This window comes from Tachypleus tridentatus, chromosome 3, assembly GCF_004210375.1.
Source record: "Tachypleus tridentatus isolate NWPU-2018 chromosome 3, ASM421037v1, whole genome shotgun sequence".
Taxonomy (NCBI): Eukaryota; Metazoa; Arthropoda; class Merostomata; order Xiphosura; family Limulidae; genus Tachypleus; species Tachypleus tridentatus.
The window spans coordinates 108873777-108888354 of record NC_134827.1 but is presented as its reverse complement, the minus strand read 5'-3'; the positions used below and the strand labels follow the sequence as shown (position 1 = coordinate 108888354).

The window sequence follows — 14578 nt, the reverse complement described above, 5'->3', positions numbered from 1 at the left end:
TTTGTTACCTAAGTGTATTAATACCATAAAGTGTTATAGAGAGTCATTACATTGCACATTTGTTACCTAAGTGTATTAATACCATAAAGTGTTATAGAGAGTCATTACATTGCACATTTGTTACCTAAGTGTATTAATACCATAAAGTGTTATAGAGAGTCATTACATTGCACATTTGTTACCTAAGTGTATTAATACCATAAAGTGTTATAGAGAGTCATTACATTGCACATTTGTTACCTAAGTGTATTAATACCATAAAGTGTTATAGAGAGTCATTACATTGCACATTTGTTACCTAAGTGTATTAATACCATAAAGTGTTATAGAGAGTCATTACATTGCACATTTGTTACCTAAGTGTATTAATACCATAAAGTGTTATAGAGAGTCATTACATTGCACATTTGTTACCTAAGTGTATTAATACCATAAAGTGTTATAGAGAGTCATTACATTGCACATTTGTTACCTAAGTGTATTAATACCATAAAGTGTTATAGAGAGTCATTACATTGCACATTTGTTACCTAAGTGTATTAATACCATAAAGTGTTGTAGAGAGTCATTACATTGCACATTTGTTACCTAAGTGTATTAATACCATAAAGTGTTATAGAGAGTCATTACATTGCACATTTGTTACCTAAGTGTATTAATACCATAAAGTGTTATAGAGAGTCATTACATTGCACATTTGTTACCTAAGTGTATTAATACCATAAAGTGTTATAGAGAGTCATTACATTGCACATTTGTTACCTAAGTGTATTAATACCATAAAGTGTTATAGAGAGTCATTACATTGCACATTTGTTACCTAAGTGTATTAATACCATAAAGTGTTGTGTAGAGAGTCATTACATTGCACATTTGTTACCTAAGTGTATTAATACCATAAAGTGTTATAGAGAGTCATTACATTGCACATTTGTTACCTAAGTGTATTAATACCATAAAGTGTTATAGAGAGTCATTACATTGCACATTTGTTACCTAAGTGTATTAATACCATAAAGTGTTATAGAGAGTCATTACATTGCACATTTGTTACCTAAGTGTATTAATACCATAAAGTGTTATAGAGAGTCATTACATTGCACATTTGTTACCTAAGTGTATTAATACCATAAAGTGTTATAGAGAGTCATTACATTGCACATTTGTTACCTAAGTGTATTAATACCATAAAGTGTTATAGAGAGTCATTACATTGCACATTTGTTACCTAAGTGTATTAATACCATAAAGTGTTATAGAGAGTCATTACATTGCACATTTGTTACCTAAGTGTATTAATACCATAAAGTGTTATAGAGAGTCATTACATTGCACATTTGTTACCTAAGTGTATTAATACCATAAAGTGTTATAGAGAGTCATTACATTGCACATTTGTTACCTAAGTGTATTAATACCATAAAGTGTTATAGAGAGTCATTACATTGCACATTTGTTACCTAAGTGTATTAATACCATAAAGTGTTATAGAGAGTCATTACATTGCACATTTGTTACCTAAGTGTATTAATACCATAAAGTGTTATAGAGAGTCATTACATTGCACATTTGTTACCTAAGTGTATTAATACCATAAAGTGTTATAGAGAGTCATTACATATCCTTCCCAAAGTGATCAGTTTTTGTTGGGGTCACTCTTCCTATGAAACACTAAACAATGTCAAAATGTAGTCCTGATACATTCCGTTCCACAAGGACATTATTTCGGTTGTGGTTGTCATATGACTTGATTTGCATATTCAAAATAGTTGTAACGTAACATAATCAGACCTATAGAACGTGTTTGTACTAAATAATTATTTTGGACAATCATTACGTTTTTTTTTTTTTAAATTAATGCACAAACATTCGTCTCTTACCCAAACCTTCTACAGGTGAGACGTTTAATAAACCACAACGAAAAAAAAGGAACACACTCCTTAAGTTTCTTTACAAAAAGAAGTCCGAAGTCTGATAAGTTAAAATAAAATGATATTATAAGGTCAAGAAACATTGCAAGAAATATTATAATTGTTATGCTAAAAGATAAAATAAATTGTAATGATAATAGTAAAAAAAATTAATTAAGAACAAATACTACAACAAATATAATAAAAACATGTTATTTTAATAATAGCATTTAAGTCAATACCATTAGAGTCTGGTAGATAAACTCTACTGAATACAAAAACTACAATACTGAAATAACTTCATCTTGGTAACAATTTACAACACTATTTTAACTGTGTTTAGAAAGATGTATTCAACCCAGAAACTTTTAACACTCGTTGTTACCCTATGGAGATATCTCGATCTATTATGATTATTATCTAATGTTAATTACCATCTATTATGAAAATAGTTGTTTTTGCTGTAATGAAATACATGTTTTGTTTCTTACACAATACAAACCTAAGTCAAGGGTAACTTGAACTACTCTTAATTTCCTACTCGCCCATCTGTAAACTTGAGTTACAAAATTGTGCAGTATTTGTTCACTTCATAATTTTTACGCGAAGCTATACAGCTATCTGCGCTTAGACATTCATGGTTTTTAACTGATAGATTAGAGAGTTTGCAAAGCACAAAGTTACATAAAGAGCTATCCGTATTTTGCCTATTGCGGGTATCGAAATCCTATGTTAGCGTTGTAAGCTCACTGACTTATCGCTGAGTTACCAGGGGTAGACTAGACAAGAAACAGCTGGTCAGTTATATCATCGCCAACTTCTCGATTCCGTCTCCATCGTCTCGAAGGCTGTAGATGTCCCCCCTCTCCATTCACTAGAGTAATAACGTTATAGGGTTAGATGTGCATACCAATCCCAAAAGCCCGACATGGCTAGGTGAATTAAGGAGTGAAATTCCTAATGTGAGGGTCGCGGGTTCGCATCCCCGTCGTACCAAACCGTCGTATCAATCCCATTATTCGTTGGTAAAAGAGTAGCCCAAGAGTTGGCGGTGGGTGGTGATGATTAGTTTCCTTTCATCTAATCTTACGCTGCTAAATTAGGGACGGCTAGCGCAGAGAGCCCTCATGTAGCTTTGCGCGAAATTCAAAAACAAACAAACCAATCCTACAAAATACCTGTTTAGATTTATCTATCTAAATATTTTGATTTAATATTTAAATTAAACTTTAATTCTTGTGTTTTTGTATCAATTTTTTTCTAAATTTGGGAAACATTCACTCAGTGTCTGGTAATTTAGTGGGGGTTCAGTCCATTGATTTTTGTTGTTTGTTATTAAGAACAATGGGCTATGGTGTATTTCAACTGGCTGTCACTATTAAGCACAAAGCTAAACAATGGGCTATGGTGTATTTCAACTGGCTGTCACTATTAAGCACAAAGCTAAACAATGGGCTATGGTGTATTTCAACTGGCTGTCACTATTAAGCACAAAGCCACACAATGGGCTATGGTGTATTTCAACTTGCTGTCACTATTAAGCACAAGCCACACAGTGGGCTATGGTGTATTTCAAGTGGCTGTCACTATTAAGCACAAAGCCACACAACGAACTGTGGTGTATTTCAAGTGGCTGTCACTATTAAGCACAAAGCCACACAATGAACTGTGGTGTATTTCAAGTGGCTGTCACTATTAAGGACAAAGCTAAACAATGGGCTATGGTGTATTTCAACTGGCTGTCACTACTAAGCACAAAACTAAACGATGGGCTATGGTGTATTTCAACTGGCTGTCACGTTATATCTGCCCCAAGATTGAAAACGCGAGCATTTTTGGTGGCGAGATTCGAGCCCGTGACCTACAAATTTCGAGTCAGAAGTCTAATCATAATTCAAGAAAAGAATAAATAAAGTTTAAAAACTAATCATACCCTAACTTATCCGATTATTCATGTGTGACACCTTCAGGCACTTTTAGAAGTTATGAAATTTCTAAATGTTAACACTTGAGTAATAATATTTATCATGAAAGTTAATTTAATATAATAAAAAAAAAATCACACACTTTCAGATGAAAATAGCCTATTTTCTTTCCGAATAAATAAAACATCAATAATGATATGCTACCACAAACTCTACATCAATACAGGTTTCAAGTTACCAAAACATTTTCTTAATTTATTTTACAACTTCAGAAAGGAAGGAAAGAGCCAAAATAAAATTTAAAAGTTTTTTTTATTGAATGTGATTTTGTCTTATAAAATTCATACAAAAAGAGAATAGTTTCTTAGAAAGTTTATTATTTTAAGTTTTTTTTATAAAATAGACGGACTAAAAAATTTCTTCGGTGTCAAGAACAAATCTGTGCAATGGATTATTTCTGCTGTGCCACCATAGATATGTATACTTGATTTTTAGCATTGTAGGCCTAGATGTTTCCCGTTGTACCATTTTACGACAGCTAATAAAAGAAAATATTAACTAAAGAAAATAACTAAAAGAAAACATTGGGTGAGAGAGGCTTTGATTGTTTGTTTTTGAATTTTACGTAAAGCTGCACGAGGGCTATCCGCGCTAGCCGTTCCTAATTTAGTAGTGTAAGACTAGAGGGAAGGCAGCTAGTTATTACCATCTACCGCCAACTCTTTTACCAGCGAATAGTGGGATTGACCGTCACATTATAATGCCCCCATGGCTGAAAGGGCGAGCATGTTCGGTGCGACCGGGATTCGAACCCGCAACCCTCGGATTACGAGTCAAACGCCTTAACCCACCTTGTCATGACGGGCCGCTCTGATAAGTAAGTTCTTTTTTAGCAAGAAATCTGCCGTCGGCAATGGATGTGACGGACAACAAATGGTTGAAATGCTATTAGACACTTCATATTATTTGTTAGCTCTAGTGGACTAAATAAAGAATACAGTATTATAAACTACAACAGGCCTAACTAACACTGATAACTAGAGTTTTCCACTCTATGCAGTTTAATGACAAGCGTAGATTATCTAATACACCAGATATAGCGTGCTCGTCAAAAATGCTGGATCGGTTTAACAAATTCGACATAAAGAATAATACATCTTGTGTCAGAGAAACTAACAGACGTTTCCCCACAATACTGAAAGAACATTTCGAAGCTCTTTCTCATAAGTTGAACACATGGTTAAGCATAATCACTTCTTTGATTTTTCAGAGTAGATTGTTTGTTTGTTTTTCTTATTTCGCGCAAAGCTATTCGAGAGCTATCTGCACTAGCCGTCCCTAATTTACCAGTGTAAGACTAGAGGGAAGGCAGCTAGTCATCACCACCCACCGCCAACTCCTGGGCTACTCTTTTGCCAACGAATAGTGAGATTGACCGTCACATTATAACGCCCCAACGGCTGAAAGGGCGAGCATTATGCCTTTCTTGTTATTATTACACATATTATTATTATATATTAACATTTATTTTCACAATTCAAAGTTTGTCGCATAGTTTAATAATTTAATACAAAATATTATTGCAAGAGTAATTAGAAAACAGTGGACGATGATAGCTATAAAAAAAGATTTTATTATTGTAATTACGTGAAACAGTATTTTGTATTAAATGCAACAGTCATTTCTTGTTAGACCTCTACAAATTTTGTCTGATACAAGCTTAAAGGAAACATCAGTAATAGCATTAGGGTATTCTTATTTTCTTTTTCGAATGAAATTACCGTGCTCGGTTTATCTAATTTCTGGGTCTATAAGTTTGTCAATATGGTGATACTGTACTAGCTTTCTTTGGAACAGACCAATACAATTTATAAAATTTTGTTAACATATTAAAGAAAGCAATAATATAAGGAATTAATAGATGAACTAACCAGCATCTTTCAATAACACTAATATATTTAAATTTCGTTTTTTTTTCATATTTTTACACATTTGTTTTATTTGTTTGTTTGTTTTTTAAATTTCGCTCAAAGCTACTCATGGGCAATCTGCGCTAGCTGTCCCTAATTTAGCAGTGTAACACTAAAGGGAAGCCAGATAGTCATCACCACCCACCGCCAACTCTTAGGCTACTCTTTTACCTAGTGGGTAAAATAACGCCCCTACGGCTGAAAGGGCGAGCATGTTTGATGCAGCCTTCAGGTTACGAGTGGAACGCCTTAACCCACTTGGCCATGCCGGGCCATTTATATACATTATTATGTGTTTTTTTTGTTTTGTTTTAATTTCGCGCAAAGCTACTCGAGGGCTATCTGCGCTAGCCGTCCCTAATTTAGCAGTGTAAGACTAGAGGGAAGGCAGCTAGCAATCACCATCCACCGCCAACTTTTGGATTACTCTTTATTAATGAATAGTGGGATTGGCCGTAACATTATAACGCCCCACGTCTAAAAGGGCGAGCATGTGTGGTGTGACGGGGATTCAAACCCGCGACCCTAAGATTACAAGTCGAGTGCCGTAACCACTTGGCCATGCTGGGCCCATGATTATGTGTGCGTGTGTACATGTTTTTCTTATAACAAATCCACATCGGGCTATCTGCTGTATCCACCGAGAGTAATGGAACCCCTCATCTCACCGTTGTGAATCCAAAGACTTACCTCTGTCCCACAGGGGACATATGTGATTAAAAGCAGTCACTTCTTTAATTTTCCGCATGTTTATATCAAAGGGAAAAAAAATAACAATATGCATTGTGGACAAAATTAGATTTCCATGTATTAAACAACTTACATTAATAAATGTACATTTACATTTATATTTATTCCATCTTTTTTGTTTTGTTTAGCTGTTTTTGATTTTTACTAAATTATTTTTTTACATACGTAATATTAGTCTCATGCCCAAAGTGACTCAGTGGTAAGTCTGAAAGCTCAAAACGCCAAAATACGGGTTACGATATTCGTGATGGGCACAACATAGGTAGCCCATTGTGTAGCTTTGACCTTAATTCCAAACAAACAAACAAAATACTTTTACTAATTTATTTTATAGCTGCACTGAAAGATACGAAGAAAATGAAAGCTACGTTACAGAGGTAGAAGAAGAGATAGATGATCTTGTCGAAGAAGCCGAATTTGAAAACTTCAGAGAAATAACCACGGTTAGTCAACCACAGGAAAATGAAAAATATAAGTTGTTCTTTTATGAAGAAAGCTTGTTGCGCAACAGTTTCTGTTCACTTTATGTAAAAGGCACTCAGTTTTTCAGTCCAGTAAAGAATTAGAGGGCAGCTATAGAGAACTAGAAAACATGAAAAGTATTTTACAATTTGGATATTCAACAACTCAGTCAGCCACTGTTGACAGTGTTCCAATAAGAACCATGATAAACAGTCAATTACAGGAATATACAGTTACCTTCCTAAAAATAAAAATAAACCTATGGTACAACGGTGGGTATTCCCTTATTCAAACAGCACAGATACTTATAACGAAACCCGAAATGGAAAGAAGTCTGACACATAAAATCGGTAAGATAATTTTAAATTTGATGAAATCGAAATTATTACACAATATTTTTAATCAAAGATTAAACCTCTGTAACATTTTGTTCAAAGATTTCGTTGTTTTGCTAAAACATTTTCTGTTAATCTAGTTTTGTTTTTGTTTTTTTTCAGCATCTACATCATCAGTGCAACCGTACAGTTCTTTCCTCAATGTCAGCAACTTGAGAAGTTGTTCTTTATTCACACTCCCAAATATCAGCAAAAGTTTCATTTACAGCAGCATCATTTTCATTCTCTTCTATATTTTGGCTTCTTTCATAAATTATCTCATATCATAAACTTTACAAGACTGAGGATCAGCATGAAAATTTATTACTGTACTGAATGCAGTACCTTACATTGTTTTCCATTCCTTCCTGTACTACTTTATATGTTTTAGAAATTGTACATATTTGGTTTGTTTGTTTGTTTGTTTTGTTTTTGAATTTCGCACAAAGCTACTCGAGGGCTATCTGTGCTAGCCGTCCCTAATTTAGTATTGGAAGACTAGAGGGAAGGCAGCTAGTCATCACCATCCACCGCCAACTCTTGGGCTACTCTTTTACCAACGAATAGTGGGATTGACGGCCACATAATAACGCCCCCTCGTGTTGCTTTCAGCGAAATTCCAAAAACAAATGAATTATTTTTACATTTTGCATTTATCCACAAACGTTTGTGACTCGTGGTTTAAAATGTACATCTTTAATGAGATAGAGATTATAAAACAGATAGAGAAGATTGGATATTTAAATTTCATCTATAGAATTTAATTAATATAATTAATATTATTACTAATCTTCAGTAAATTAATATGAAATAACTGCTAATTTTATATAATTTTCTGAGAATTATTTAGTAATTGAATATCTAAACTTTAGTTAATATTATTTAGTTACCGTATTGATTAACAAAAATCACATTTTAAAGGGTTAATAAATTTACTTTTGTATATAATTACAAAATTCTTTTAAAATGTGGTTGTCTTGTAAATTAATAAATACTGTAACTAAATCTGTCATATCATATTTAATGACCTAAAATAATTCTTAAATTATTTTGCCATTGGTTTTGGCCTATTTAGGAATACGGTACAACAGTTCTAGAATGTTGGACTACTTTCTATTCTCTTGAATGAATTTTTAATTGTCCTTCCAACATACAACTTTATTATTTCATGTATTAAGTTTTACAAGACTTGAGTATTATTAATATTTAATTAATTTGTTCTTTGACACTGATATGTTTATATAGAAGACCAATATGCAACTTTAACTCTTATAACTATGTGACCTTTGAAAACGTTTAAACAGATCACTGGCATACCTATGGAAGCTGACTTTTCATTCAACATGACTTATGTTTATCATTAGTTCAACTAAAATTTGTTGTTAGAAGAGTGAACCTTGTCCCTGTACCTTTGCTTCATCATATTAGAAGCTTAATTTCTATTAAAAATTTACATTATGACTCATCTGACATCTATCTCACAGAACTTAAATTATAACAAAGTAATAACACTAATTATATTGTAAATAATTTAAATTTGAATATTATTTTTCTGGAAGAAAAAAATGAATTGAATTTTTTCATACTTGGTTTATTAATCAGTTGTGTAGAATGGTTCACTTTTTTATGAAACTTAGCACTGACATAAAAATGTCGGTGTTTAAGAAGGTTTAACTCATTTTAGATGCAAGAGCTTGGAGGTATTCCCATTTTGACTAAACCAACAGATATGTCCAATACTATTCCTGATGAGAAAGTGGTCATCACCCTGGTAACGTATCTCAGTGCACGACTGATTGATCTGAGTGAAGAAATTCGTGCAGCCCGAATTTTACAACTTGCGTGGAAGAGACGACAAATTAGGAAGGAAGAAGCCAAGAGGAAGGTAGGTTCTGGTCGTGACATTAAATATCATTTTGTTTGTTTTAGTTACCCTACATAACTGTTAGTATGACATTTCACTTTCTTCTAATAACAAATGTTATGGCACAAAGAAATAATAAACTTTGTGTAAAGTCATGATATGGTAGATCTAGACAGACTGAGAATTACTGAAGGTCAGGGTGTTATGATACTGGTAAGAATAACCAACAAGGGACCCTCAGTAAGACAGTGTCTACTGCATCTTTATGCAGAGATAAAGATTGTGACGTAAATGGAATATCTGTAATAAGGCTTAATGTACCTTGTAAGATGGTTTCTGCTCTCTCGTGTTGAATAAAGTTTTAAACAGCACTAGCATTGCTCTTGGTTCATTGGAAGACAAAATGTACATTTAAAATAAGGGTAAAATATAAGCCAAAACACAAGACTTCAGATGTAAACAAACCTGGTGCCTCTGTGCTGCTAACAGTGCTGTCCTTGTAGCCAATTTGCAAACTAAAGTTTCAACTGTATTGAGTACCTCTTGTTTGACTCTTAAATTGAAAAACGTTAGATGTACCTTTTTCTATATATTGTAAGCGACTTTTATTCCAGTTTAGCAGTTTGAGCGTATCATGTGGAGACTATTAACTTGTAACAGTGATAAGTAAGTAACCAAACTGTTTTCATAGTGTGTTGTACTTTTGCTTTATATCTATACATGTATTGTCAGTATTTGTATTGTTTGGTAATATTGTTGCAGGTCAAAATTAAAGCTGCAACAGTAATTCAAAGAGCTCTTCGCAAGTTTTTACACCGGCAACAACTGAACAAACAAAACAGGGCAGCGACCATCATTCAGTGTGCCTTTAAATGTTTTGTAGCAAGGAAACGTTTGCAAAGCTTGCGTATAGAGAAACTATTCCAGTACCAACAGCTGATGGCTGTTGTTATTCAGGTTTGTAGTAATATATTGTGGTAGAGTACTTAATTAAGGAAAACTTAACATATTTTCCTGTAAACAGCATTGAAAATATGACGTGCATTATGTTTTTATTGTATAAACAATGAGGTTTTTTATACATCTGCATTTAAACAACTGAGAAAATTTGCTTTGTAACTAAAGTTATGTGCTGTACATATTCCGATATCTTGTTTGTTTCTTTCCAGGCTGCTTACAGAGGCTTCAGAACAAGGAAGGAAATGAAGGAAAGATTAGTTGCTGCTGTTACCTTACAGAAGTATATCCGCTCCTGGAAGGCACGGAAATCTTACTTGAAATTCCAACTGGCTGTTAAAACAATACAAAGCCAATATCGTGCCCACATAATAGGGTGTACACAGAGAAGAGAATATATCCAAATAAGGTGTTCCATCATCTTCATCCAAGCTCTTGTTCGTGGTTGGTTAGTCAGGAAAAGACTGGAAAGACAGCAGCGAGCAGCTGTGGCCATTCAAGCTGTTGTGAAAGGGTGGTTAGCTAGACTAAAATACCATCAATTGTATGCTGCTATTCTTAGACTTCAAAGAGTCGTGAGAGCTATATATCATGGTCAGCAGTGCAGAATGGCTTATCTGAGAATCCGTTATGCAGTAATAAACATACAACGATGGTACAGGACGAAGAAAACTCGACGGAGTTTTCTGGCAAAAGAAAAGCTGTCGTTATATTGCAAGCACACGCAAGAAGTTATTTGGCAAAAAATTTCTTTAAAAAACAGAAAACAGCAGTAGTTTGTATTCAGAAGTGGTGGAGGAACACTAAGACGGGACAGAAGGTTAGGCAGGATTATCTTGCTCTGAGAAAAGTGTTGTCATATTACAATCTTATATCAGGTCCTACCTTCTCCGAAAGAGGTACCTGACCCATAGGTCAGCTGTAATAAAGTTGCAGAGCTACTTTCGTATGTTAATGGCTAGAAAACGTTTTCTTCAGATAAGGCATGCAGCAATCACTCTGCAGCAACATTTTAAAGCTACGTTAGCAAGAAACAAAGAGAGACTGAGGTTCCTTCTACTCCTAAAACTAGTGGTTAAAGTACAAGCACAATTCAGAATGAAAAAAGCTCGAAAAGACTTCCTGGCTTATAGACAAGCTGTATTGGTTTTACAAGCCAGAATGAAAGGGTTTATTGCACGCAGGCATTATTTGTTAATCAAGAATTACGTTAAGAAAATAGAAGATAGACGCATTGCTACTCTAAACTGTCGGAAGGAAAGAAAAGAGTATATTCTGAAAAGAAATGCTGCAATTCTCATCCAAGCTGCATATCGAGGATTCGTGGAAAGACGAGAGTTCTGTATGCAAAAGAAAGCTGTGATAAAACTTCAAGCATGTGTACGAATGTACCAACAAAGATCGCGATACATGGAACTCTATTTGGTTACCTACAAAATGCAGGAAAGAGGGCGTGCTTGGCAGTGTGGAAAAGAAATTCGGTGGAATTTCTTGAACTTAAAACAAGCCACGATCACTTTGCAGACACAGTTTAGAATGATGAAGTCCAGGAAACGTTATTTAGAGCTTCAGGTAGCTTGTAGAAGGAACCAGAAGCTGATACGAGGATTTCTAGTTAGAGAAAGGTTTAGAATTTTAAAATGGGCCACTCTTGTACTCCAAGAAAGGTACAGAGCAAAGAAACTAGCTGTGGTTTGTCGAAGAGAGTATTTACTTGCTCAAGGAGCTGCTATCACTCTGCAAGCTGGAGTCCGTGGCTGGAAGGTCCGGAAAGAAATCCGAATTCAGTCTCGTGCGTGTATTTTGATCCAAGCTCAGTACAGAATGTTTCGGCAGAGAAGTAAATATCTGCTAATGCGAAGATCAGCTGTAATAATACAATGTCGTTACCGTGCTTGTAGTTTGGGGAAAAGAACCATGTTACAGTACCACATCAGTAAGGGAGCTATTCTAACAATACAGGCTTGGGTACGGGGGTGGATATGTAGACGATTGCTGCAGAAGTATTGCAATAATATTGTGACAGTGCAAGCATGCATCAGACAATATTTGGTTAGGAAGAAATACATTCAACTGAAGCAAGTGGTCATCAACCTACAAAGAAGATACAGAGCTGTCAAGGCTTGCAGGTCAGCAAAACACGAGTTTCACAAGGTTAAAACTGCAGTCGTAACAATTCAAGCGGGTTACAGAGGCTGGAAAATTCGGCAAGAAGTTCGTCAGTTGCATTTTGCTGCAACAAGGATTCAGACTTGCTTCAGAAGATACTCAGATCGCAAGTCTTTTCTTAAACTTAAACAAGCAGTAGTAGTTTTACAGAAAGCTATCAAAGCATATTTGATGGGACAGAAAGATAGAGCTTTCTACTTGAGCTTGAAGGAGTCTGTGATAAGAATCCAGGCAGCATATCGGGATTGGAAGCTTCGATCAGCACTGAAACGCAGACGAGATGGTGCTGTAATAATTCAAACTCTTTACAGAGGATATATAGAGAGAAAGAAATATGCTGCAAAAAAAAGAGCAACATTGATACTTCAAGCTCATTTCAGAGCTTTTCTGAACGGAAGAAGGGAATTGGAACGTTACTTAGTAATGAAGAAAGCAGTGTTGGTAATCCAGAGCTCTTGGCGAGGGCACCAGGTAAGACAACACTTGAAGAAAGAACACCATGCAGCCATAATCATTCAGAGATACATCAGGGATTTATTGCTAGAAAGAACTTTCAGAGAAGAAAAAGTCTGTTCATCAGGATCCGACAGCTTGTAACTGATGTTTTAATACTCCAGAAACTCAAAAAGAGAATTCTGAGGAAGAGACGGGCTACCACATTGGTACAGGCTTGGTTTAAGGGATATTTAGTCAGGAAAAAAATGAAGGAAGAAAAGGCTTCAATTATAATTGAGTCCTACATGAAAATGTTTATAGCAAGAAACAAGTTTCTGGAAATGAGGGCTGCTTGTGTTACTTTACAAAAGTATGTCCGTGGTTTGATAAAGAGAGCAGAATTTTTACAGATGTGTCGTGCGGTTACATTCATTCAGCAAAAGTTTAAAGCAAAGCTCTCTGGACGAGCTGAGTACAGAAGGTACCAGTTGCTACGTAACGCTTGCATCAAGGTGCAGGCTTGGTGGCGAGGTTACGTTGTAAGGAAAACGGTTGGTCGTAATCGTTGGGCTGCTACCACAATACAGGCTGCATACAGGACACATAGGACAAGAAAACAATTTGTTCAACTGAAAAAGACAACTGTACTTCTTCAACAGAGATGGAAAGCAAAGTTACAATGCAGGTTGTATCATCAGCAATTTGTGCAATTTCGTCAGAGTGCCATAATAATCCAAAGCGCTTACAGAGGCTTCGTGGCAAGGAGAATTACGAAAACCATGGTTTCTGCACGTATTGTTCAGTCTGTCATACGTTGCGTCATTGTAAGAAAGAAATTCTTAGTAATGAGGTCCTCAGCCATGAAGTTGCAGTCTTGGTATCGCATGGTGCTGGCTAGGGGGAAGTACCAAAAGAAACTCAGGGCAGTATATGAAATACAGAAATACTTTCGAAGTTGGTTGTTAGCAAAAGAAGTGAGAAAAGGCTATCTTGAGCTTCGAAAGAGTGTTGTGATAATTCAAGCGTGCTTTAGAGCAACAATATAGAAAACGGTTTCAGGTTGTGAGAAATCGTGTTGTTTACATTCAAACCTCATATCGAGGGCGAAAACTAAGACAACAGTTTCTTCTCCAGCGAAGAGCTGCTGTGGTGATTCAACGTTGGTTTCGGGCAATACGTGAGGATCGAACACAAAAGATTAGGTTTGTTATACTTCTGTGTTGTTTGACCATTGTAGCTATTGTTGCCTGAAAAAAAATTCAGTAAATTTGCTTGTATATATTATTTGTTAAGTGAATCATTTAAAGTTTTTCAATTAAGTTTGTTAAGCATATCATAACTTGAAATTTAGTATGCACTGCTGAATTGTTTACAAAGTGTTGGTTTTATAGAATAATAGATACAACTCTATTTTATGTTAAATAATGCAAGTTGAACAACGTGTTGAAATATATACATCAAGATTTGTTTGGATTCAACAAGTGATTTAATTGGAATATGATGTGTACCTGTTTGCTTCTATCAATAATTTGTTTTACTATAAAATTTAATGTAACACTTAAAGTGTATTGGTAAAGTTACTTAGCCAAATAATAGTAATGATTTATAATTTAAATAGATTAAACAGATGAGGATCCCACTGGGTGATTAACTTTATCACGAATATCTTTAAATATTTATTTATTGTAATTAAAATCAACATTTCTCCCTATAGAAGCTGGCTATTTTGAGGCATTTTTTGTGATTAACAACAAATCTTGCA

General features: G+C 34.8%; 1 protein-coding gene across 1 annotated transcript; it reads left to right on the top strand.

Moving 5' to 3' along the window:
- The first annotated feature begins 6734 nt into the window (after nt 1-6734).
- On the top strand, nt 6735-10988 carry LOC143245953 (uncharacterized). Its single transcript, XM_076492204.1, has 5 exons — nt 6735-6754; nt 6890-6998; nt 9076-9276; nt 10018-10212; nt 10425-10988. The coding sequence occupies exons 1-5, from the start codon at nt 6735-6737 to the stop codon at nt 10986-10988; spliced, it is 1089 nt and encodes a 362-aa protein (XP_076348319.1).
- Nucleotides 10989-14578: the final 3590 nt, after the last annotated feature.